Source organism: Falco punctatus, assembly GCF_963210335.1.
Source record: "Falco punctatus genome assembly, chromosome: 2".
NCBI lineage: Eukaryota > Metazoa > Chordata > Aves > Falconiformes > Falconidae > Falco > Falco punctatus.
This window is the reverse complement of record NC_137581.1, coordinates 66,975,155-67,001,533: the sequence shown is the minus strand read 5'-3', so window position 1 is coordinate 67,001,533 and position 26,379 is coordinate 66,975,155. Positions and strand designations below refer to the sequence as shown.

The window sequence follows — 26,379 nt, the reverse complement described above, 5'->3', positions numbered from 1 at the left end:
ACCTGCCGTGGAGATTGATATAGCCACTGTGTGAAGGGAGAGAGGTGTAAACGCTTGAAGAAACCACAGAAGAAGAGTGAGAACAGCCTGCGGAGGTGATGAAGAATGCTGATCCCAGCGGTAAAACTGAGCGTGTTGACTCGGGCAAACCTGAAGGACTGTGTGCTGATAAGAGTGCACAACAATTCATCAGTGGAAGACCCTGCGCCTCACTGAGAGGAGCATGGCATGAAGGGTACAGCACATCACACCTGCCATTTCTTTCCCTGGCATCTTGTCATGACAGAGATAATGCTCATGCAGGCGGCTGTTCCAGGCAGAGGTACCTTCCAAATGAGGAAATGCAAACAGGGAACAGCAGCCCTGCCTGGCACATACCAAGGTTCACGTGGGCAGGATTCGTAGAGCAACGGATCGCTTCATAATGACAGTGGACTCCTAAAATGTGTAAAAGCTCTATCCAAAACCCACTTTGTTGCCAGGGAGGTACCTGTAAGCAAGAGGTTTGACAAACTGATAGCCAGAGTCCCTCATTCTCCCTGTTGCACAAGAGATCCTGGACAGACCTCTTGAGCACAGATCCTCGTGCTTGTGGGTTTGTGGGTGTCTATGACTGAATGAAAGCTGTGAGAGAGTGACTGTGAGCAGGTAAAATCAGCCTGCATGGAGACTGGGTGCGATAAAATCATCTTGGCCTTGGATTTAGTGAGCGCTTGGATTTAGTTTTGTTCTATTAATGTCTTGTCAAAGATGATGCTATCGCATTTCTCCAAGCTCAATCTGCCTAAGCTTACCTGTGGCTTCTTTTCATTGCCCCTGGTCCTTGCTAAGCAGAATACTGTGCAGGATATACATTACATCATGCAACTGTGATGCTTCAGGACTCTAATCGTGATGTAGGATAATGACCTTTGGGAGCTTTAAGAGGGCAAATATACATAAATTAGTAGTCACAATGTTTACCCAGTGTAGGCTGAATCTCTGGGACTCTCAGTTTTTCATAACCTACAAACCATCAGCAAGCAGCATCCCATTTCCAATTACTACATTGGTGATCAGCATAAACCAGCAAAAACTAATATGAAAATGTAATGCTCTTAGCTGGGACTCATAGGAACAAAGCATAATGATTTGCTGTGTCCTTCACAGCATACTCTGTGCTGTGCTGCCAGGAAGAAATGTACAGGTCTTTAAATAAAAGTAAATAATAGATAATGTCTCAGATGATAGTCTTATAAATGGGTGCCTGTCTTGGTTTATGGCTTGAAATTGAATTTCTTGCACTCTACTCACTGCAACTAATTGCTGTGTAGAAAAGGTTTGTGCCTCACACCCAGCTTGTCTCAAAGTAATTTATTTCCATGGTTAATTTTTGAATAATTATTTGTTCCTGTAATGCAGTCCGCTGTGGATTTTTATGTCATCTTTCAGTACTGTTCAGTGAGAACCTCAGCTTTATTCCTGTATATGCATGAAATGGTGGGGGAACAAATTACATTTCTCACTGTGATTGACTCCTATGGAGTTACTTGCCTATGTACCAGCTTGAGGCCCTAAATATTTGTTGCAGTCAAAGTCTATTTAGATTTGCAATTCCTGAACTTAATTTTGTTACAATTTTAGAAAACATGACTCATCTGAAATTAATATCCGCAGTCTACCCGGTCATAAATGTTAGTGCAAAATAAGAATGAAATGCTGGCATTAAGTGTTGTGATTAGCTTTAAAATTATAATTATTTTCTTCTTTTTATAACTTACATTATTTTTTTTACTTGTTTTCTGGTTATTAAGACTATGGAGATTACATTGAAGTCTCTTCCTCAGCCATAATTCCAAAGTATTTAATTGCTTTTTGTTTTATAGCTGAGATTCTCACTAATTCCTGTGACTGCAATAGATAGGGCGTGAAATAGAATATGAGATAACTGCAGGATTTCTGGCAAAGACCACAACAGTTAAATGCATATGACATTGAGAAAACCCTGATGAACAAAAATAGGTAGCACAATGAAAAGTGAGCAGCTTTATTCTATTTTATCCAAACTGTATTACAAGAAGGGCATGAGGAAAGACTGAGGAAACAACGGACCTCTTAATCTAACCTCAGTACCTGGAAAAATTATTGAGACTATCATACTGGGCGTTATTGAAAGGCATGCAGAGGACAAGGCAATAATCAGTTTACTGGCAGCTCATTCACTGTTACACACTGATCCCTGTTTTTCACTTCCACCCACTGACAAACTAAATACTGAACACACAACCTGTTTTTGCCTTTGTTATGAAATTATGTTGGTTTAGTCCAATAAATTAGCTCTGTGTATCTAGTAAAATTGATCAGATGACAGTGCTATCTTCCCAAGTTTCAGCTATTGAATTGATAAAGGAGTGAGATTAAAACCTCCCCACTTTTCAAATTAAAAAGTTGAGGATATTCTTAGCAAACAGAGACACTGAAGCTGATAATCTACTGTAATATCAGAGCATGGTTATTCCTTGGTGTGCATCCTGCTTTGGTTTTGTCCAGTCTTTGTTTCTGTGTTAAAGTGAAAGGCCCATCATCAGCAAGTTTGGATGGAGCTGCAGTGTTGGGTCATAGAGGGTCAGGACATATCACGTGACTTTGTGTGTACTGCGCAAGGTCACAAAAAGTAGACAGAAAGGGTTGCCATGGCCTTTGTGGCTTCTAGTTTTTCCTGACCTGGGTATTAGATGTTTTCATTACTCTCAGACAATTCAATCAAATGTATCTCACTGTTGGAAAAAGCTTTTTTTTATTTTAAAAAAAATTGTTTATTTTTAGTTTTGGCTCTTAATTTCATCCTTCTGTATCTTGCAAAACATCAGTTTCATTCTTTCAAAGTACTTCTAATTTTTCTAAAAAGTTATTCTGGCTTAGTAAATTTTAACCACATGAAGAACATTGAATTATTTTAATATCTCCTATGAACTACCCCTTCAGTGCTTTCCTCTTTTTCTCTTGTTATATTGAAAACATTAGAAATCAATGCAGAGTAGTGTTAATCTCAATGCTATTAAAAAATTCAGGTATAGCACAGACCTTGAAGTCTTACTGTGGCAAAAAAATACTGGTTTTTTTCTGAACTTTTGTTGTCTGGGGTTCCATACATCACAGTTCTTGTCCTCCAGAGAAAAACGTAGTATGTAATGCCAGGGGAACTCAATAATAAAAGGTGAGTGAGGATGAAATGGCTCCTGCCAAGATGCATAGTTAAGAGTCTCCAATTTTCTTCTGTACAGAGAAGAAAAATTATTTGCTATAATTTAAAAGCAACTTTTGTGGTTTTGTCTGATGGGTAATATTTGGTTTATTCTTGACTGACATCACCATAGTCCTAATTTAATAACTGAGCATTAATTCTGTGCCAGTTAAAGACAAGACTTTTCTTCAGCTCAAAGCAAGCAATATTGCATTCATGGCCAGTTATCTTCAGATCTGCTCCATAAAGCCATCCATCATAAATAACAGTGTGAGATAAGCTGAGCATCTTTCTCCTGTCAGGCAACAGGCAAAAATACGAGGAAGTGTACATGAGTGCTATAAATCCTGACAATACACACCCTAAGAAGCTGCTGGGCAGTAGTATGGCCACAGGGACGAGCAGGCAGAGCTGGCAGCCAGACTTGACCACAGACCCTGATGGCTACAGCACCTATGCAGGAAGCAAGGCCCTGAGCTGGCAAGGTTTGAACACCCCATTTGGGTTTTCTAGGCACCACCCCCCCAGGACTGTAGGATATTCTCAACAAAAGTACATCTCACCTACCACCTAGTCAAAATTGGGATGTTGTGCCCTCAGAGGTAGAGCAACAATAATACAGCCTTGCTGTAAGGTACTCACCTGGGAAGGGAGGGATTTCTTGTTCTCAAGCCTGTTTTCTGTTAGTCCATGATGGTCTCATCTTAAAACGCAGAAATGGATCTATATCACCATACTGAGGCCTAAGTGTCAAATACAGAAATTGGATTTTTGCCTTAGACACCTATATGAGGTAAATGTTTTTGATAGCAAGAAGCTCTATAATCAAGCAGATAAAAGCGTGGAGGCAATGCTATGAAAATGAAGATAAGTAAGCGTGGGCTGAAAGCAAGGAGAAAGCAGAACATTCTTTGCTCTTCAGCATGTAATTGAAGAACTCGCTGGTTTTTTTTCTATGTTGAGATATGTGTTTAATGCAGGAATTATGGCCAAGGGCTTTCAAGAGCTGTGTTATGCAAGAAGTCAGATTAGCTGGGAGATGATCAGAAAGTCTCCACTGCCACTAAAATAGCATAGCCTTAAAGCAGGTTTAAAGTTAGACTCTTAAACAGTATCATCCAGTAGAATTTAGTGGAGCTGTGTCATTTTACAGCCATAAGCGTATCTACTTTTTAGGTCTGACTTCCAAGTAATATACAGAAAACAATTTAGTAGGCTTTTGTAACAAGAAAGATGTTTACTTCATCAGAAGTTGCCTTCTCCTCACACATTTTCACTTTCTCTTCCCCTGAGAAATAAGACATACTACTGCAGTAAACAATTCTTGCTTTGCCCCTGGGTCCTTTGTGATACCCAGCCCTACACAAAGCAAATTGTCAGGATGGCCAGAATAGCTGCACCTGCATCCAGCTAAACAGGAACTGAGTCACTGAATTGTAGCGGAAAGAGAAGAACAATGCTGTGCCTGGGGAGAATATCCTACTGTGCCCTGTGTGGGTATGCGTTACAGCACAAGCAAGCTGTCGGGCTGCAAAAAGGCTTTACCTTTGGCCAGATTCTACTGTCCATGCTGTTTCTCCTTCCTCCAGAGGCCAGACCACACTGCTCCTCCCCCATCCAACCACCCCTCTCCCCCATGCCTCAGTGCTATTTAACTACTTAGCAGGAAGGAGCTACAGCTGCACATCATCCATGTCAATCAACCCACTGCCTTCGGGGCAAGGCCACAGCTGCATATTGTCAATGCTAATTAACCCACTGCCTGCATTCCCCTACAAGTTTCCAGATACAGGATAGGTAAGTGTTATCCCCAGGGCAGTCTCTGACTCACCTTTATTCCACACCTGCAAAGGGCCTATAGGAGAAGCTGACAGTTAAATAGGGAAAAATGGATCACACTGTGGATTCTTCTGGAGGTCGTCTTTCCTGCTAACAGATTTGCTGGAAGTAGGTACCACTCAAAATCAGAGAATCTGGCAGTGTAGATCTCAATGCTACTACATAGTTGGCTGTTACTAATGGCAAATATCATGGAAAAAAATATCCTGCAAAGAGGTGGACTGACATTGGTCTATTTAGGTTTTTCATCTTACAGGACCAAAAGAAGGGGCCTGGAAACCATGGGAAAAGATGGTGTTAAATTCTTCCAAGTTCCTTTGGTCATAAATCCTGGGAAGTGGTATCCAGCGGTATCCAGTGTTGCATCACCAAGAACTGTAAGGAAGCTGCAAGGAGAACAAAAACATAGGAAACAGCCAAAAAAAAACCCCATTGAGTCATGACTAAGAATCTGCCATGCAAATCCATAAGGATTTGTAGAGGTGGATGGGACCCTGAACCTTGAAAAAGAGAGTGGAAATGTCTTATGACCCAGATTTTTGAACCTTCCACTGGGAGTTATAACTGGTCTCTGACATCTAGATCTCTAATATTAACCTACATCATTTTTTAACTTGATTATATGATGTATGTGTAAATAAAGTTATGACCTGCAATATCACGTCATGTCAAGGGTTGTCTGTTGTTTCCATATATGAGTGGTCAGAACTGAAGATATATCTGGCTGATGGGGCAGAAGTACAAAGCTTCTCTTATTTTGGGGCTCTTACTTGAATATAAAGCCTTTTACATGTATAAAAGTCAATGTAATATTTGAAAATGCTCGCAGATGTTAAAAATTGAATACTTCATAGCAAGGAAACCTTTCAACATTTTATTAGTTCATGTAGAAAATAGATTTTCCTTGGGTAATACTAAGACCAGCTAAATATGAAAACCTGCCTAGAAGAGGAATATCTCTCAAGTATAAAAATCTTCCAATATAAGATAAATATGAGTTAAACAAAATTTGATATGGCAGAGAGAGCATCCAGGTCCAGTGAGGATTTAAGAGTAGAGAATAATGGAAATTTTCACTGTTGCTTCAAATATGTAATAACCAGAAAAACATCTTGGTTCTTGGGGTTTCAAATGGATACCGTGCAAAATAATGAAAGTAAGCATTTAAATTGCTTGGTCCATTGCAGGCATTGTGTCCCTGATCTCCCTGGCTGTCCTGTCCTATGAACGCTACAGCACTCTCACCCTGTGCAACAAGCGCAACGCTGACTACCGCAAGGCTTTGCTGGCAGTTGGTGGTTCGTGGATTTATTCCCTGGTCTGGACTGTGCCACCTCTGATCGGCTGGAGCAGTTACGGGGTAGAAGGTGCGGGCACAAGCTGTTCGGTACGTTGGTCCTCGGAGTCAGCTGAGTCCACATCCTATATCATCTGTCTCTTCATATTCTGCTTGGTTATCCCTGTGATGGTCATGATGTACTGCTACGGCCGCCTCCTGTACGCTGTTAAACAGGTAAGCAGCTACGTGCTATCGATAGTGCAAACTGCTCTGAGGCACATGTTGTATTTCTCTTCTGTCAAATTTGGAAGTACTGACGAATGATAGAGAGCAAAACAACAAAGCAAAATGAAACTAAAAAGACCACAAAAGGCCTCAAGGAAGGGGCAGGAGGACTGACTTCACCAATCTTTTTCATTCTCCTGAATGAACGTGCCAGTCAGAGCAACCAGATAACATCCATGTAGATACTGATTTTGCAGTTTGGAAATACTGTGTTCTAGGAAAACCAGCATATCTGGGTGAAGGTTGCATTTGTAATGAAGCCAACACACACCTGTCTATAAATAAGACATCTGTGCAAACATTTTTTCTTGGTTCTTCCTGGATGGTGACATATTGCTTCTCAGTCTGTGCAGACCTAACTCTACAGTAATGCAGTTCTACTGCAATTTGCAGTTATCCCAAGGATCAGCTTCTCCTTGTAATTCTAGGCCACATTTAAAACTACTACTGCTGCTGCTACAATGATGCTCCCCTGACTGGTAAGGGGTACTGCATCCAAAATGAATGTTCCAAAAGACACTGCCAAGGGTGTGGTATTGTGAAGTTTGGATACTCTTAGGACAGTAGCAAAATGGTTTAATGATGGATAATGCGAAAGGAATGAGTGTATAAGTGTTCTCTAAGAAGCAGTTCTCTAAAATATTCAGATGAATTAACTAAAGGTGTTAAATTAACAAAGGGAAAAAAGGCAGTAAATCCCTGAGTAGAGACTTTCATACAGAATTAAAATGGATGTAGTTTACTTTTGATTAGTCATAAAGAATTAAGGTTGTGTGTTTCACATGATTTGTCAAAACTTTCAGAACATTTGAAGCCCAAGTGGGAAATCTTTTCCCGCTTGAGTACTGAGTGGGCCAGTAAAATCCTTTGAGTCACACATTAGTACTCCTCTTAATGCTATGCAGTAGTAATACAGAAAAAAATTTCCTTTGATTATAAACCATTAAAGTGAAATTGCAGATCATATCTGGTCCCTGGGCAGCAGTATTCTTTGCCATCACCTTGAAGAAAGGAGCAGGATCTTGGAACATGTGCTACTAATAATATGCAGAAGAAACAACTTAAACTTTTGTCTCTTCTTTCCTTCAGCCCTCACTGCTCTTCCTGACAACAGCCATCACCCACAACACACAAATACTTGTATGGCTGAAGTTTCTTTAGCATGTGCTTTAGCTTCCAGTTCTACGTGTAGATGTGTTTTTTTATTCACCTTTATTTTTTTTTTAATTCAGTTAGATTAAAAGTAATCTCACTGATCTGCTTGATGGGTCTCAAGAAGTTGTGGCAAATATGCTGAAGGAACAAATTATTATAGAAAAGATATGTGCAATCTATAGCCATTTTGTATTTAGACATAAAGACTGGGTCGACTAGGGGGAAAACTAGGTTGATTGATTTGATTTACTGCCCAGAGGAAAAAATGGGAGAAGGAATAGCATTTTCCACAGTTGTCTCTCCTCCATCCTCTGTATGCCTTCCAGAGTGATTAGGAAGCTTCTGGGGTGCTGAGGTTAGAGGTTCCTGGGAAATCTTGTAAACAGTGAAAATGAAAAAAAGCTGAACCTTGCCTTTCATGACCTGTTGGAGGACAGGTCTGAGGAAACAAAGGCTTGTTAAATGCAAAGGAACTGCAGTGAGGATTAAATCATATCTCCTCTCTAAAGTTGTTATGACTAAGGGTCACAACAGCTGCCTGAGCATTTCTGAAGTCTTGGAAAAGCTAAGCCTTAATTTTTTACATAAAACATCTAATGCTTGCCAGGTGTTTGTTAAATATTTCCTTGATAAGTTGTATTTCAGCAAAAAGAAATCAGAAAAATCATCAGTCCTCAACTTTCTGTGATGTATCAGAAACTGTTTCCAGTACTATAATCCTGAAATCTTGCACTTCATAAATTTCCTGTGACATATATACATAAATTTCCAAAGAATGTATCATGACAGAGTTGCTGAAACACAGACTGTTTTCCCTTTGATCTGAGGTCCTGTAGCTATTCTGCAATAAACAGGTTGATTATGAAATGCTAACGTACTTAATGTTTCAAACTGAAGGAAGAGATGAGAAATACACAAATAAAAATACAGTAGCTCTTACATAAAACTACAAAAAGCAGGTAGGGTAATAAAAAAAAAGTTAAGAGAGGTTGCTACATCCACTGTAATGCTGTTAATTTCTCATGTGGGCAAAAAATTATCTTGCAATGTTCTGGCCTCATAGATAAAAGTCCTTCTGTAACCCTCTATGTAATACGTTAGAAGAAATGTGGGAGCATTGCAAACACAGTAAGTGCATCATCCCAGCTTCAGCTGCTTGGTAACTTTTCTAAAATATGCATTTCATATTTTTGCAAGACATATAGAAGTTTTTATGTTAGAGCATTGTAGCGTTAATGGTATTGCAACCTGAGATCAAGAGTGCAGGAGTTGTGCCATTATTAATAGTGCAATGTAAATTAATTGAGGTGAAAGAAATATCTTAAAAGATCTGAGATAGTTAATGCAAGAATTGGCACACTGCCTGCATTTTCCCTTTGCAGGGACAGTAATTATAGGTCTGCCTCTCTCTTTTTCTACTCTAAATTTACTCAGGTGCTGTAGCATTCTGTCACTCAAGGCATTAGTAGATCCTACGAGGTCATCTGCAATCCGTGTAATAGTGAAAGACGCAAGGATTGCAGTAATACAGGTTTTATAAAAGACAATCTTTTCAAGGAGTTACAGGCCGATAGCATCCTGGTATGAATAATGTTAACAGCAAATGCCATTAAACAGTATTACAACGTGGCTGCACTATTATCTCAGACCTCTTGCCATTTATCAAGCTCAAAGGCCCTTAGGAATTGTTCAAGTTATTTTCTTTAAAGGTATGGGTTTTTTTTCCAGAATGGCTTTATTATCTGGAGAGTTGAGTGTGGTTCTGCAGATAGTCTTTGCTGCCATCCTTGTGCACCTCGCTCAGAGGAGGAAAATACTAACTCTGGATAGTGAGAGCATTTCAGAGATGCTAAGCAAAATAATGCTCAAAACAGAGAGCTGAAGAAAACAACTATGGTTTCAGAAGCTGTTAGGGAACTTGACAGTGCATCTGATTTTAAGACATAGAGAAACAGAAATATTTTATTAGACTTTTCTTCCCCCTGAGTCCATATTTTCACTCATGCTGATCTCGTTTCCTGTGTTTGAAACCTGTTCTTCTATTTCTGCAGATGCAGAAATTCAGGTTTTTGTTTAAGTTTTCCTGTAGAGGTGATGTGCCTGATACTTGTAAGTAGACAGGGGCAAAGTTTTCTCCCTCAAAAAATAGACACATACATTTTATTGATGCACATTCTAAAGAACAAGGGAAAGAAAGTGAGAATGGTTTATTTCTCCTAGTGCAGTTAGGTTTTGGGTTTTTTTTCCTAGTTTTTGGCTTATGATGCTTCTCTGTGACTCTATCATTGCATTCCCTCTGGAAAAATATTCCTTATAAAGTCAGTGTCAGTTGTTTACACTTTGAAAAGTGAGCTCCCAAACGTGGAATTATAGAGATTAGCATTGTGATCACTGTAGTGCAGAAGGCACAATATGATTAAAATACTCCACTGAGGGGCCCAGCGAACTCATATGAACCAGCCTAATGAAAATTAGTAAAACTTTTAAAAGAGATCTCTTCAGTCTGCATCATCTCCCATTTGCACACAGAAATCCTCCCCAAGGACAATAAAGGTGCCAGAATGTTGTTTCAAGAAAAGTTTTCAGATTGATTTTGTGGAGACACTCATCTTGGCTCAGCTCATTGCCAGTCTCCTTTCATCAAAAGCTGTGCCTGAACAAAGCTCAGCAACTATGTATGGAATGTAGCTAGGACATGGAAAACAATAAAAAAGACTGTAAGCAGAGCACAACAACTTAAACACGTAGTGTAATACACATCTGACCGTGCAATTCTTGCTCAGTGCCACAAATAGTTAAAAGTGGGCAAAGGGCCGGCCAGTGGTCACACTGTCTCATATGGACTGGGTGGACTTGTGACCCCTGACCTGATAGTACTACTTTGTAGGATTTTTTCTTTTCACTTGAGCACAGTGAGGAAAAATAAGAGATGAAGAACATTTATTACACCCTTTCACATCATCACCCCAGTTCTACTTTTACTTTGTTTTTTGACAAAAAAAAAAGTTCAAGGCAGATTCTAAGACTAGCCCATATGAGGCAGAAGTTGGCCTTACCAGTATGCCTTGTCCTCCACCCGTTGGTCCACCTCATAAACTGCTAGTTTAACTGGTAACCAAAATGTGGGTTCAGATAATGGAATTACCTGACTATTTCCCTTTAGAGCAACTTTTGTTGTTTCTTCTGAAAAGTGCCACATGATTTCTGACTTCCATGTGTCACAGGAGAACCAGATCACCTTTTTTTATCCCATCCCCTAACCTTCCTGAGTCTTGTCACATTGTAGGGGAATGGAAGCAGTAAAGGTTGCGCTCTAGAGCTGTCTGGTCCTTTCTTACTTCTCTTCCAGACCTCAGAGTACCAAATTTAGTGGAGGAAAAAGGCTTCTGTCTCTTATTTAAGAAGTAATGCCCCAAAGAGTGAAACTGAGACTCAATTACCTGAAGAAACTAATTTTGAATTCTGCATGGTGAGATTTTGACTCTAGTATATTTTTTAAAGCGCTGGATATCAACAACAGTGGTGGTTTCAAAATCTCCTGTGCCCACAAAGAAAGTCTGAGAGAAAAAGGAAAGAGTAGATTTTTATGACTTCTGATTCCTTAATACTTTTTTATGTCTGTACTATTTTGTACAGTTAAAAGTATCTGTAAAAGCAATTATTGCATTATTGTTCATCAAAGTAGTCAGGAAAGCATTATAAAGTAGAAGGAACGCTTCTGTGACTGTTTCCAGTTCTCCAGCTCATTTGGAAATGATTGTAGGAAGACAAAACATTAGGGCAGAATGCTCAGCGATTTAAACTGAAATTAACATAATACAAAGAGTAGGATGGAAAAGTAATAATTGTTCCATCATCCCTTCATATGCTTCATATGTCTATTTACAGAGAAACTTGATTTTCAGAAACTTTATTTTTGATAGCACTGAAGTTATGACTTATGTTGAGAAAACCAATAAAGCAATTATGTACCATTAACTCTTATCTTCTAAAAGCCCTAAATAAAAACAGGTTTGTAGTCATAGGCCTTATTTTAGAAGCAAAGCTCAAAATCTTTCCAGTTATTTAATGAAACAAAGAAGTCTTGTGAAATGTAATTCAGGTACAGATGATGTAGACTTGATCCTTTGGTTCCTGTAGCTCATCCCGTTCAAATGTGATTAAGTACATTTGGGATTTGACTTAATTCCAAGTATTCTTGACCCTTAACTACATCAATGCTCAGCCAGACAGCTATACTCATTAGACAACCATATCTCATTATTTTTTACTCTAAGTTCATAAATTTTATTTCTTGCATTTGGGTCTTCATGTATACTTTCTGTCCTAGCTTCTGGTGGTATAGAGGAAGAATGATAAATAACTTTGCCTTTCCTTTTTCAACCTTGTCATAAAGATATAATGATTACATATAAATCACAAGCAAAAAGAGATTTAATTTGCATATGAATAGATAGATGTCATATCGTCATGAGGATATTGGAACTTCATTGAAATAAGTCTCATGTTAGGCTGAGAGAATTGGAATAAAACTTAGCAAAACATAAAGAAAAGGGTCTGCTGGATTATCAAAATTTATAAAATAATTTAATCATATAGCCTATAGCTGGCTTCATCAACAAAAGCATCAAAACCAGTATTTCCAGATTTTCTGTACAGCCTTCAACTGGCACACAGCAATCAATATTCAACATCTGATTAGGAAGTTGTTGACCTTTGTAAAATTCTGCACGTACAAGCTATTGCACAGCTGAACAAATCTGGCAACAGGGCATTTTTTAGATTCTGTGATGACAGGAACATCCTGTTATACCAACACTCAGGACATGCATTTTTATTGTTTGGTCTGGGATTTCGGTATAAGAATGAGCTTTAAATTATAAGAGCAATTGACATTCCTATACAATAGTATTTTTTCTCTGAGTTTCTAAATAATTTCTCAGGTTGGAAGGCAAAGCAGCTGAGGAGTGCAGAGAAGCACTGAAATCCATTAGGTTGCACATAGTATGTATCAGTGATCAGTTCTTTGAAGATCTGGTTATCCTCAAGTCTTCTTGGCTTCTGCCATGAAGAAATTTCTCAGAGTCCTGTAGGTGAGGTGATATCTAGGACAGCTATTTTGAAAATTATTAAAAAAAAGCCATAGAATACTTGAGAAAAAAAGGCAAAAAATCATTGCTCTTGCCTTTTCTTGAGGAGCTAATTAATTCTGTTGATGATGTAATTTGTTTAGAATCAGGTCACTATCTGTAAATCATCTTACATAAATATAAACATCTTTGCATATCAACTCTTCCTGTTTAAATTTTTTTCTGATCTTTCTGTAACCACTGCCATCTTTCGTAGACCATGAGTCCCATTGCTTCCTTTTTCTCTTTTACCCTGATGCCATTTTTTGCATACATAGATCTTGTTTCTGTCAGTGGAGAGATTTTCACAGAATTTTTCCTTTGATGGCTTGAAAATGCTATGAATGTACATAGATCTTCCAGTGCTTCATACAGCTGATCCTACTATTCCTATTCTACAGAAGGAAAGCATGTGGTATTGAGAATTTAACTCTGAGAATTCAAGGCATTTTTAGCATCTATCTAGCTTAATTTTAGTCTTTTTTCTACATTCCGTCTTTAGACAATAGAGAAAGAAAGTCACATCCAAGGAGGTTACTCTCAAAACAGGCAACTTTTATCAGCCAGGGACATGTAAGATGAGTCCCACTAAAAGAAGCAAATTGTATTATAACAAAACAAGGAGACTCTTTGACCTTGAAAAGAGGATACAGTGTATCAGTCATTTATTTTTTTTAAAATAGTACATGTTTTCAGTGATTTTCAAAACAATGGTATGGTAGTTAAGTGATTATGCCATAATGTTGTTGTTACTTTGTGTCAGGTCATAATATAAAATACAAGCAATACATAACTTTTGAAACAAAATCCATAGCATTTTGACATTGGATTTTGGCATTCATTGGATGAGGATTTTATGAATACTGGTTTTCACTTTCATAAAGAACAATTCTTAGATGTTAGCATTTCACATTTCAGACAGTTCTATTGCTACATTTCTGTTCAAGTATATTGTAATGAAGCAAGCACTGAATATTCCTGTTAGCTGATTTTCTTTTTAATTTTTTTTTTTAATGGAAAGCCTGATGGAATAAAAAGTTGCTTTGATTAGCTCAGAGAAAGATTTACTAGCATGCTTAATTTTTAAAGACCTACCTTATTCTTGTATTCTTTCATAACTCTTAGGGCTTGCCCAGCAGGTGAACAGATTGCTATGTAGCTATCATGAAGACACTATTAATACAACATTGACTTTTGGGGTTCACTGCTTTCAACTGTAAAAAGATTTCAGTTTTGCTCGCTACATTAACACCAGCTTTTATTGAAAGAGTCTGTCTCAAGGGCATAAAATTCAGTGTTTTCTGTACCAATGAAGAAAAATGTGAAACCCAGAGAAATAAAGGAGACAGCTAACATTTTTTCCATGTGTGTAACTGTGAGGCTTGTAAGTTCACTGTCTCAGCTTTTCAGAGAGTAAAAGTACGGTGAGTCAATCCAATGTAAAATACCTTTCAAAGTGTCTAGTGAGTTCAGCTGCTGTCAGATCTTGCATAGACACGTTGAACACACAGGTAACAGGTATGTTCACTTGGGGTCGTCCCCTGTATTTCTAGTTAAAAAGTGTCAACTGACTGTTGAAGCACATGTGACCAGATTAGTCTTCATTTCTTGAGGTCTGAGCATGCTGGAAGGGAAACAGGCGTGAGCAAAGATTATGATCTTCTTTCCCCTGTGCTTGCATAAGCATAAATCATTAGCTAATTGTTTGTATTTTGCAAAGAAACAGTGATACAATGTTGGCATAAATCAGGCACTGTACAAATTCATTGTAAATCAAGTTAATGGCTGGTCAGAAAATAGGATTTCATTGGGTTTGCCATTTTTCATTCTTTAGATAAACTAGGAAGGAAATAAGCCTGTCACAATCTTTAATAACAGGCTAATAGAAATTTAAGATCCGATGCGTTAATCCCTGGATTCATTATGTCCATAAAGAACAGGCTGCAGCCTCACAACTCTTTCGGTTTACAGCAAATGGTGTACAGCAGGACTAAGCACTCACTTTGTCTCAGTTCAGGTGGTAGTTTAGTAAAGTTTTTTCCTGATAGGTAAAAGCATAAGATGTTTTGTTTTGCTCACCAGTTATAAAACTGGAAAGGTTAAATGCAGGGTAAAGAATGTGGGTTTTTTTGTACTTATATTTCAGCATGGAAAACTGAGCCACACTTACTCACCCGTAGTTTAACTCCATTTAAGAGACTAACTTGTGACCTCAGGCACAATCCCTGGCAGAAGACTTGGAGCAAAATAAATTGTCCTACATGTAGCACTGCAGCACTGTCCCTCAGAGTAACACTTCTGAGGGTGTACCTGCAAAGGAACACTGCTGTGCAGTGAAGAAAGAACAAATATGCACTGCCCAAGAGCTTCCCTCGCTGGCGACCATCATGTGCTTGATATCACATTAACCGTGCCATGTGTGAGAGTCCTTATGCCGGTCCCCAGTCAGTGCACTCTGGGTGTGTGTGTGTGTGTGTGTGTGTGTCAAAGCAGAGGGCTATCACTGCATGTAAACCATAATGTATATAGTGAAGCCTTCAGTCACAATCCAAAATGCAGTTCTGCTTTTTCCTGGTGGAGCAAAGAAGGTTAACAAGGATGTTTGCTCTGACTTTTCCCACCCTTATTCCACCTCCATGTTAGTCCCGTGTTACTTACAACTACAGGGTTTGCCCACAGACATTTGTAGTAGCTATTACCATTCATTGGTTCCTTGATTTCACCCCTCTTCCACTGCTGAAAATCCTGAGAGCTCAAGATACATTGCCTGAGGCAGTATATGTTGGCAGTAACAGAGGGAAAGAATTTTACCTGAGAACTTAGTCATATAGTGAAGAACAATGGCATGCCAGTTTGACATGACAAATCCACATGGTACAGAGATATGAAATGGATGTGAATGATGATTATACACTTACAGAATGAAAAGCAAAAGCACCGAAAAGAAGAAAGGTGAATATGTAAAGTTTTGATCAAACATTTTTTCAAAATTCTAATCCATTGTTTCATTAGTTTCTAATACTACCAGCTAGGTAGGATTTTTTTGCTAACTCAGTTGAATAACTTTCACTACTGCATAGGAACCTATGCATAAACACAGATTCAAGGTTTATGGCTGGAGGAATGCAACTGAACTGTCAGGCTTTTTTAATCTTCATAATAAAATCTATTAAACTATATAAAGTTATGAGATTGATCATTCTTTTTGGCCACAATTAAAAGAAGGTAAAATTTAGAATCCCTGGCTACTTGGCACTAAAGTTGTTTCATCCACAAACAAAAGGTGAAAAAGGCCAGTTCATCTCTGTCTTACATCTCCAATGTTTTCTGATCCTATAGCTTCAGCTTAACCTGACTAAAGCTAAGGTGGCCTAACCTGTCCGTAATAGATACTTATTTTGTTCAACTACTACTCATATTCTTATATTTTTATCACCTACCATCCGTTTTTTTTTTTTTTTTTGTGGTGAACATTATACCCTGCTAAGACTTAAACTTAAATGGTACGTGCATGCTTCTTCTGTGAAACCTACCTTTATTTTCAGTGGAGGCAAACCCAGGTGTAATAGGAATATAACAGATTAAATAAGTACAAAATTTTGGTAGTGATGTGAGGTTATGTTGTCTTCACAGTTTATACTTCAATACTTAACATTTATGTGAAGTGGGCAGGTCACTCTTTCAGATCATACACACTCTAGAAGCTGAACAAGTTTCTTTTTGTAATTGTGTGGGCTCTATATGCAGGAGCATGCATGCAGGTAGCCAAGAAAGGTTCCTGACTGTGTAGAAATGTGTCAACATTGTCCTGAATAAAATAGCTCTGTGAGGTAACTAGGCACCAAAAGCCCAGGCATTTTAGATCTCTGTCAGGCATATTGTCAAGGAACAAGAGAAGCCCAGGGAAACTTGGGTACCACCAGAAATGTCTCAATTTGCGTGTTCCCACAGGATGTTTTCATTTTTGTGAATCAGTTTCCCAGCACAAAAATGTCACACTAGGAATAATTTTGACCTTAACTGATCTGTAATTTGGCTCTTTTCAAATGAAACACTTCTGTTGTTGCAGAGCAGCCAGCTTATAAAATGCCAAGAGGGTTTCTGTGGTTCTACCTAAACCTTTTTCCACCTTCTCCTTCTTCACCACCTTGTTCAGTATGCATGACATGATACAGTAATAAATGTGCAGCTCTCACATTCATGTAATAGTTCATGGCCCTTGGGGATTAACAAAGGTAGAGGTGCAAATACTGGTATTCAGCTTTCTGAGATCAGTATGACAAAGTGTTGGAAAGTCACACTAATTTTGATGTTCTAATTATGCATTGTTATGTTCATACAGTCAATCCAAATCAGTATTGTTACAGTGTGGTTTATTTTGGGTTTTTTTGGTCTAGACTTTTTTCCTTTGTTATTGAAATAAACAGACAGGGTATTTTACGGAATTCTTCCCTTTTACTAAATCATCACTGCTTTGCACACTACTTGGCTCTGTCTCGTGGTGAGTCAGTAGAAATTAGCTTCTGTGTTCTGTAGTAGATTAAAACTGCAGTCATACTTGAATTTACAAGTATCTTACTATGCATCTGGCTCTTAGTTATTTCAGCGGGCCTGATGGTAAAGTGAGGGCCACTGTGACAAGTGAAAAATGATGGCAGAAATACCACCAATAATATTTTAAACACAGAGACTTATATTTCAGGCAGCATTTTGTTATTCTGAGTCAATGAAAATTAATTGGAAATACTCAGAGTGCCTTTAATTACTAGCCTTGATAGAATGTAATCCTACAGGACTCAATACCTAGTGTAACTCGGTTGGATACACAGGCAATCAGCTGGCTGAAACTTTTTTTTTGTTTGTTTGTTTTTGCACATATGGCAGGGGATAAGGTGGGAAGTGGAGTGGGAGGAAGGGAGTGGTGCCACTGCCTTGACGGCAGCAGAGCCTCCAAGCAGCTTGTGCGGGTCGGGCAGCTGCACCTGGGCAGGTCTGGGGCGAACACACTGTGCTCCAACAGAGAGCCGCTTCCAGCAGGATGAGAACCACCCTCAGAAATACCTAGAGTAGAGGCTTTTTTTTTTTTTTTTTTTTTTTTAATTAGGTACTAACATATGGCTCTTCAAAACATTTGGTCCTGCTGAAAGAAAAGAGATACTGTTCAGGCACTTTCCCGTTTGCACCTGATACTTGTTTTACTGGGAGCCTCCTTTGCTGAAGGAGAATCTGTCCGAACCTTCCCAAGAGAAATAATACCAGTCTATCCCACCACACACAGAGTTTTACATCTCTTATCAGGTATGTGTTTCATCTGAATTTCTCTTCACTAGTAATGTGGTTGTCAGATGAACTCTTCAGCTGTTTAATCGTAAGATCTTCATAACTCAATATCCCTCTGGACATGAGGATATGAGAGAAAAAAATGTGATTGTATCTTTTTAATAGCCCAGGTTTCCTTCAGAGAAATAGGCATAAGGTTTATTACTCTATTTCTCAAGTTATTTTTAAGAAAATTGTGCCTAATCTGTTGACGCTTTAACTTTTCTGTTTCATACAGTTTTCATTGCAACTGAACCACTGTGCCCTTTGTGGCCTTAATTCATTCTTCCTTTGTTATTAAAGATATAAAACTAGAAAGAATGAACATTCACTGTTAGTTTTTAAGATTTAGAGGTCTGAGGCTTCATTTTCCTGTTTGTTAAGCATCAAAACGCCTGCACTGTATGCATCTTAAAACAACAGTCTCTAGACTTGAGGTAGAGTCATCTGAGTTTACAGTGAATGGGTGATTATTTGACTTTTAGCAGTACAACTGACCTGCTAAACTGCTAGCTTAATCACAGCTGAGTATGTGCTGGGGCTGCCTTTGGGGTCTATTCCAGGCCTGAAGTATTGAAGTGTGGTAATCTAAATCCAAATGGGAGATCTGTCTGCTAAGAAGCTTCTCAGCTAATAAAAGGCACATAAGGTGTTTACTAAGGGAATCTGTAATACTGGACTGTTTTGTTTCTAGTCACATAGGAGGCAGAAGAGGCACAATATTGCAGTGTTTGAGAAAGCCGTAACATCCATTTTATCTGGTAATGTAACACTTTGCCTAAAACTGCCCCAAACATGTGGAAAGAGAAATTTCCATTTAGGTGAGATCTTGTCACTTATATCTGGCCTATTAAATATGAGATATAAACAAAGTGTGAATAAAACCAAGTTATAGCATATATAAAACCAAATTATATTTCAGCAGAGAAGTAGAAGAAAAAGAAATCCATAAAAATTCTGAGCATAAATTAAAAAAAAAAAAATTAGGCAAACAATTCTGTGAAGGAGGTTTCCCTACCTAGCAAACACTGAAGTATATGCATTTTTTTATTCCTATTAGTAATCCCTTTGAAAACGCTTAAAGGTTGGTTATGTCTATAAAACACTGCATACAAGCCATTGGCTTGCACAGAAAATAGAATGAGCGCTGCCACTAGTTTCTGATAGCAGCTATTGTCAGTGGAACACCAGTAGCACTCTGCTCTCGTGCCTTTGGTAGGAGCTGAGCCTTTAAAAACACTTATCACTGGGGAAGTTTAGTAATTCACCTGGGTATTGCTTTCTAGTTTCTCTATTGGTATAGCTTGAAAGCGCTCACTAAAAGCCTTTAAAGGCCTTACCTGATACTTTTCTCTCTCGCTTGCTGAGCAAGGTCAGTTTATCAGTTCAGTTTAAATGTCAAGCTGAAAGAACTGACTTTCACATCGTTTCAGCCTGGCCTTTCTGCATCGGTCTTTGAGCTCATCATGAAGAAAATTTGTAACTGTGGTTAGCAATCTGGCCTTGGCCTTTTATTAATTGCACACTACTCTTGGGAGCCTTTTCTTTCTGCATGTTTTCTTTCACTATTCAGCAGTGAAAAAGCTCTTCTACTCTGCTCTGCTACTGCTTCTGCATTCCAGGATGGTCAAGGCTTAGTAGGTGCTTACTCATGTCAGCCTGGCACATTTTGGATTTTCTTGATATAAAACTAAATGGATTTGCTTTGAGCTCCATTGCTTGCTGAGTAAGTTCAGGTTGTTAATTCAGTCTAAATGTCAAGTTAAAAGAAATACGATTCCAGCCTGCTGAATCATCTTGTTAACTCAGTATTCTTTTTAGTTTGACCTTTCCTTAGGGAGGTGCAGGTATTGCTCGATTAGTTTCAGTCTTTCCAGAAGAATGGTGGAATTTTATAAGACTACGTCATCCTTTTCCCTCTGAAGTGATAAAATTCATACTGAACCGGCTTTATACTGGCTCTGACTATATCCATCCCTACTTACTCATTGAACTCTGAAGGATTCTTCTGTCATAAAACTCAGAAATGAAAGTGTTGCTCAAAAGTGAGCTGAATTTGCGATATCTGTATTTAACAAAGACTGACTTGAAGGGGCTTGGGCTAATTAGTGAATCATTGCTAGAGTAGCTTGTATCTTGGTACTAACTGTCCCAGACATGTGTTGGGCCCCTTGAAATTGGAATTAGAAGGAAAACTAGAGAATTATTTAAAATACCTGTGTCACTTTTCCTGGGTGTAAATATCAAAACCAACGTATCTATTGCAGAATTAGCTGTAGAAGAATGTTACAGTAGTGCCAACCTCTTCTTTGGAAGATAAAGGACATTTTTTGCAACTGGGAGTTGTACCAATTTGCAGACTGAGAAAGTGAAACAAGGATCTGACCAGTTGCCATGTGCAGGGATGCAGAACCTCCATCCCCAGTGTGACATTCCCAGTAGTTCTGTTACACCTTTAGCAGATGTGAAAACAAACAGTTGTTTTAGCGAACATCCATGGAGACCATCAGATGGGAAATGAGTGCAGTTGATCATGAAAACAAGGAACAGTGGCCAACAACGATTGTCTGAAGCAAGAAACCTGGGAACAAGGGAAGTAGCTTTGGCAACCGTGTTACAGATTAAGGGTGGGGTGGGCAACACCAGCAGTGGTACTGCTGGGAGGAGAAGAACCAAGTTGGCAAAGCCTACAAGGGCAGTAGGTGCTAACAGCACCTGAGGGGCAATTATTTGTGGAAAAGTAACTGTAGCATATATCATACATCATACATACACGTACATATACGATGAAGGGCTCTCTGTTACCACTCTTCAAAGAGATTGTGAAGTCAGTGTGAGTAATTTCATGGAAAAATTCAGTTTTCTGTTAAGGAAACTCAAAAGAATAAGTAAGAGATTAGAAAGTACAAGGAAAGGGATTGAGAGAAACATCCACGGTGTTATATCATTGTATAAACTTGAATATTGCAAAGAATTCTTGTCATCTATTTGAAAAGGATATAGGAGAAACAAAAAAGGCAGAAGAAAGGGTAACAAGTGCAATCAGAGCTACAGAAGTAGCTTTAAAGGAGAGATTAAAGTGAGAGAAACATCCTTAGAAACCAGCGTTCAAAAATTATCATCTTTCAGTTGTGGTGCTACATTTCAGAGTAGTTCCACATTTTGACCCTGTCCTTCATTTTGGTGCTTGTGACACAGTTGTACACATAAAGAGGAAACACACACAAAAAAAGGTTGAATCATAGCAATTAACTAGTGTTTATAATTGGCCGTATTTGTGATTCTAAACATAATCACTTCTTAAATTGCCTTCAGTTTCAGAAAACTAACCTGTAAAGGAAAATAAAGCTCCAAAAGTCCTGTTTCTTTAAGATGGGTTTTCTACATTGTTTTTGTTGTTTTTTGTTTGCTTATTGTTCATATTACACTCACACATTTGGTTTATTTTAGGAATCTTATTTACAGTTTACAAGAATTCAACTCCAGAAAGGATTCTTAGATTATCTAGTCTTCCAACCTGTGGCCAAAATGCTTCTCCGAGTTCCTCCACGTTCAAACTGATACATGTTTGACAAAGCACAAGTTCATCGTCCTGAAGTGCATCCATACTTGATGTAAGGAAATCACAAAATTTTCTACAGCTTTCCTGGAAAGCCTGTTTCAGAGGTTAACCACTCCAGCTGATAAAAAGAACAACCTTTATTTTGAAAGTGTTTCTTTTCTCACTTCAGTTTCATAGCATTGGATACCAAGTAGTGTATGAAATCCTTCAGTTTTGGCATTTTCTGTGGCCAACTGGAAAATTACAACACTGTTAAGCAGCAATGTGATTCCAGATTAAATATAATGGAAAACTATTTATTTACTCAAACTTACTATTTATTTTATAATTGGTTCTTTATGACCAAGCTTATTTATAAAAATATTTACATGAAAAGATTTGTCTGTGAAGGATGTAATGCACTGACCCTTTCATCTCAGCAGAGAAAATTCATTACAAAATGAATTTAGGCAACTGATTAAGAAAACAGCAGAAATATGGCTCAGCATTTCCCTTATCTTTAAAGTAAAACCTGTGATTAATTTTTCAGACCTTTTTAATAAATAAAAAATAATCAACAAGTAAAAAGGATACAGGTCATACTGCTACATTGCTTCTTTTTCAGTATGCCCTTTGTAGAGGAAAAGAACAGACGTAACTGCTGTTGAGAAACTGATCACTGAGCTGGCCAGTCACTTCATCACTGAGAATAACTAACCAGGACCAAAAAAATTATTTTTTTTTCTGAAAGAGACAGTCAGCTTCTTCAAGCTGAAATCCCAGACTCCAAGATTATAATACGATCTAAGCTGGAAAGCAGCCTAATGTCTATACAGTCCCACTGAATTCCCTACATATATAGATAATGTTATAGAAGCATGGCATCAGCTCTGAATTTCCATGTACACCTCTATAAATGAGCAAAAGCTGTGTCACACCAAATCCTTTCTTCCACTTCCCTTTCCTTTGTTCCTTTTCTTCCCTTTTCCTTTCGCTTTTCTCCTCCTTTCCCCCTCCTCCCCCTCTATTCTCCCCTTCTCTTCCATCCTCTCCTATCATTTGCCCTCCTCTTTCCTGTTCATGTTAGTGTCAGTCAACAGAAAGCTTGCTGATAACAATTGTTTTCATCTAAATTAATGCAGATGTTAAGGTATAACTACCTGATCATGTTTGCTGACTGAATCATTCTAATGGCACCGTATCTTTAACCCCTGTATTACTCTTACATTGCTCCTGAACAAAACCTGCAGCTGTATGAACTGATACCTTCTTAGGTATACTCAGTGGTCTCACTGGTAGAAGACCAGTTTGTTATCTGCTAAACTGCCACTTCACTCTTACAAGGCTTTAACGACCACACAGAAATATTAAAATATGCTAAAGCATACCCATCATCTAGTTTTAATTCATAGAAGTCTGCTACTGTGCCCTTGTGTTTATCCCCTCAGGGTATGTGAGGATGTGTGGCAAAGAGCTTAAATGAACCTTTACAGTATGCTAGCAATTTTTCTGCTTGGATACAAAATTTGGAATCTGTATTGATTGTTTTCACTTGCCATCAGTGCTGTGTTATTCTTGTTCCCTTATAACCCACAAATCCATGCTGCCTGCAGAAGTCATTTACAAAAGCGCTACCTTTTGTACAGCAGCAGAGTAACAACAGTATAGTGAAGCACAGCATACTCATCCCCCTCCACAAACCAGAAACAAATCTGAGGGAAACCCAGTATTATTTAGAACTAAAGTTCCAGTAACAGCTGTCTTACATCCCCGTCATCTTTCAGTCTTTTTCTTACTGAAATTGGGTTTTTGCCTTAATAATGCTAATTTACAAGCTCAGAGCACTTGGATCTGTCAAGATTCAAAAGAATGAGTAGTATCAAAGATATAAAATGTGATGGGCTATTGGTGTTTTTCATTGTTTTTGTCTGAAGTGAGTCTGCCTATCAGTAGCCAGTCATCTCGTATGTTTTACTTTACATATGATTACAGTTCACAGATAAAACTGAAATGGAGTTTGCCAACTAACCAGTTTTTGCAAAGTTGCACATTCTAGTTTTAACATGTAATATGTTTCTTTTCCCTATCAACACCATCATTCAGTATCAGCATACTTTACAACTGTGCTTCAGCCCTAACTGTATCATGCTCTTTCTGCAGAGGAATGACAAGGTTTTATCTAAGTATGGTGAAGTTAACACAGCTCATCACTTTTACAAATGCTTGGCTCTCTCCTAGAAATGCCAGTAGGTCTCTAGCTGGGCTATTAGTGCTATAAAACTGCCACTTCTTCCCTAAGTGATGATGGTGTCTCTACAGAAATTACTGACCTGCCTTAAAGCGAGCTTGGGGAACTTTGTTTCAGTGAAGACCAGTAGCAGCCTGTTGCAAAGTCAGTTGCAAATGTTCTGTAGGTACCCCCTTCTCGAATGAATGCTCTGTGCTATGGGCAATTGTAACAATTATCTGGCAGTGATAAGCGTAGGAGCTGTCTAGCCTCTTGTTCAAGTTACTTACACAAAAGTATCTTTGAGAGGAAAAAAAATAATCTTCCAGAAGTCTGGTTTTGTCTGTCTTCTTCATTGTGTGTCCACAAGATGAAATAGTTGTGGCTGTTGCCTTCAGAGGAGGATTAATTTATTTCCTTGATGTCAATAGCATATATGTAAAAAAGAGTTATTCCAAGAACAAGCAAAGATGGTGAAGTAAATTATGAAGTTAGGAGTGCCTCTTCAGCGTAAAATGACACATATAACATCTGTTATTCTGGAATACAAGTAGATCATGGACAGGGATTCATCTTAAAGATCCAGAAAAACTTTAGACACAACAGCTGAACTGTTCATAATCTCTAGCTTATTTTTTTTCATACAAACATAGCAAGGCAAAGTCTACAATGAGACCATTGTGCTCTATGTTGAATTCTGTATGCAGATTCCCTGGTCATCCCTCTGATACATAGGAGTGCCTAACCAGTGGTCCATCACCTTGGTATTCCACTCCTGACAGTGACTATGGCAGATGCTACCTAGGAAGTGTGTACAAACCTGTCCCCTCTCTGCAGCCCATTCCCCTCTGGTTCCCAGTATTCACTAGCATATTTATTTGGTCTAATACTTCTTGCGTTTTTGCTGGAAATTGATCTAGGTCCTCTAATATATCTGCTACGAAGAATTCACAGGATCTGCCCAAGATCTTTGGCAGCGAAGACTGATACAAGGAATACATTAGACTTCTGCCCTAGAGCCTTCTCAGCCCTAAGTATATCCTTTTTAACATGATCGTCATACAATTCCACCTGTTTTCTATCTGACTTCCTGTTTTTCTTGTATTCAAAGAACCTCTTAATGCTTAGACGGATCACATCACTTTTATAAAGAGAGTTGGAGACGATATGCACTCATGAGAAGAAAGCAATTTTACCCGTTGTGGAAAATAAGGATTTATAAGAGAAGACCATCTTTGCTATCCAGCAGTCTGGGCATTTACTGCAGAAATGTCTGCCAAGGAGTTTTGTTTCCCAAAGATTCATTACCTAGACATTTTCAGCTATCTCTTTTCTATAGATACCCCATGAAGTAGTGGTTGGGCTATACTGAACAGGAGGTAGAGGTTTGTTTTCCTTTTTTAAGTTTGTTCTTTCTCTCACAACTCTAACAAAGGCTTCAGACTGTTTGCAGTTGAATATTCTGGGTCAAAACTGCCAGCATGGGTTGATCAAAAGTTGGCCAAAATAAACAGTACTCATTTCCATTTTGACAGATCTAGTGGACAGAGGGCAAACTGTAGTTGTGATATAACTCAAGTTCTTGATACATGACACGCTCTTAGCAACGAGCGAAATACTGTCTTAAAAGAGTCCCTATAAGGTGCCATATCATGGAGTTCTGTCAAGTGCTTTCAGCATTTTCATTACCAGTTTGCATGATGGAGTAGGAATCTATGTCCAAAGCTGTCAGTGGACAATCACGGTTGATGATGGCAAGTGCAGTTTTGCTTAGATGGCAGAAATCTTACAGGATGGATAAACACAGGTTGGGAATCACTAGAGTCTAAAGGATCTAATTTGAATGGTGAGTCACAAATGGTATGTGGGTTTGGGAACACAATACCTTTGCAAACAGAATAGATCCTATGGTGGGACACTTGAGCTTGGGTGTGTTCTTTTCTGTGTGCTGGTTTTGTTAAACCAAGATATATAAATATTGAGAACAGACGTGAACTGTTTTCAAATGTAAAAATGTGGCTACTAAAGGAAAGCAGTTGTGATTAATTGTGTTTGTGCACCCTTACAGTAATGGAAAGAAAAATGAAACAATTTCTAGAAATGAAGGTTTAGATCACATGCTACTGAAAGGTTTGTAGGATGTAAGTATCTAAATCATGGAGCAGGTGGTTCAGAGATAAGAAATATCTATTAGACAGCAACTATCAGGCTGGTTGAGGTGTACTTGTCCTGCATTTAGTGCGTACTGTGGACAGGGGGGTGATGGACGCTGCCGAATCTCCTAAGAATCCTTCCAGCCCTCTGGCTGTATGATTTTAAATGCATTAAAAAAATCATGGCATTCCCAACATTTATTTGCGAAATTGTAAAACAAGCTCATTA

The 26,379-nt window shown here is 38.4% G+C and overlaps 1 protein-coding gene across 2 annotated transcripts in view; it reads left to right on the top strand.

Moving 5' to 3' along the window:
- LOC308059706 (pinopsin-like) overlaps window positions 1-26,379 on the top strand; it is a gene marked incomplete at its 3' end in the record, with an annotated part of 88,915 nt that overhangs the window by 23,598 nt on the left and 38,938 nt on the right. For both annotated transcript variants that reach the window (XM_080377467.1, XM_080377468.1), the window contains exon 3: window positions 6,250-6,575. In XM_080377467.1, coding sequence (XP_080233593.1) covers window positions 6,250-6,575 — 326 coding nt within the window. The remainder of the gene's footprint in view (window positions 1-6,249; window positions 6,576-26,379) is intronic.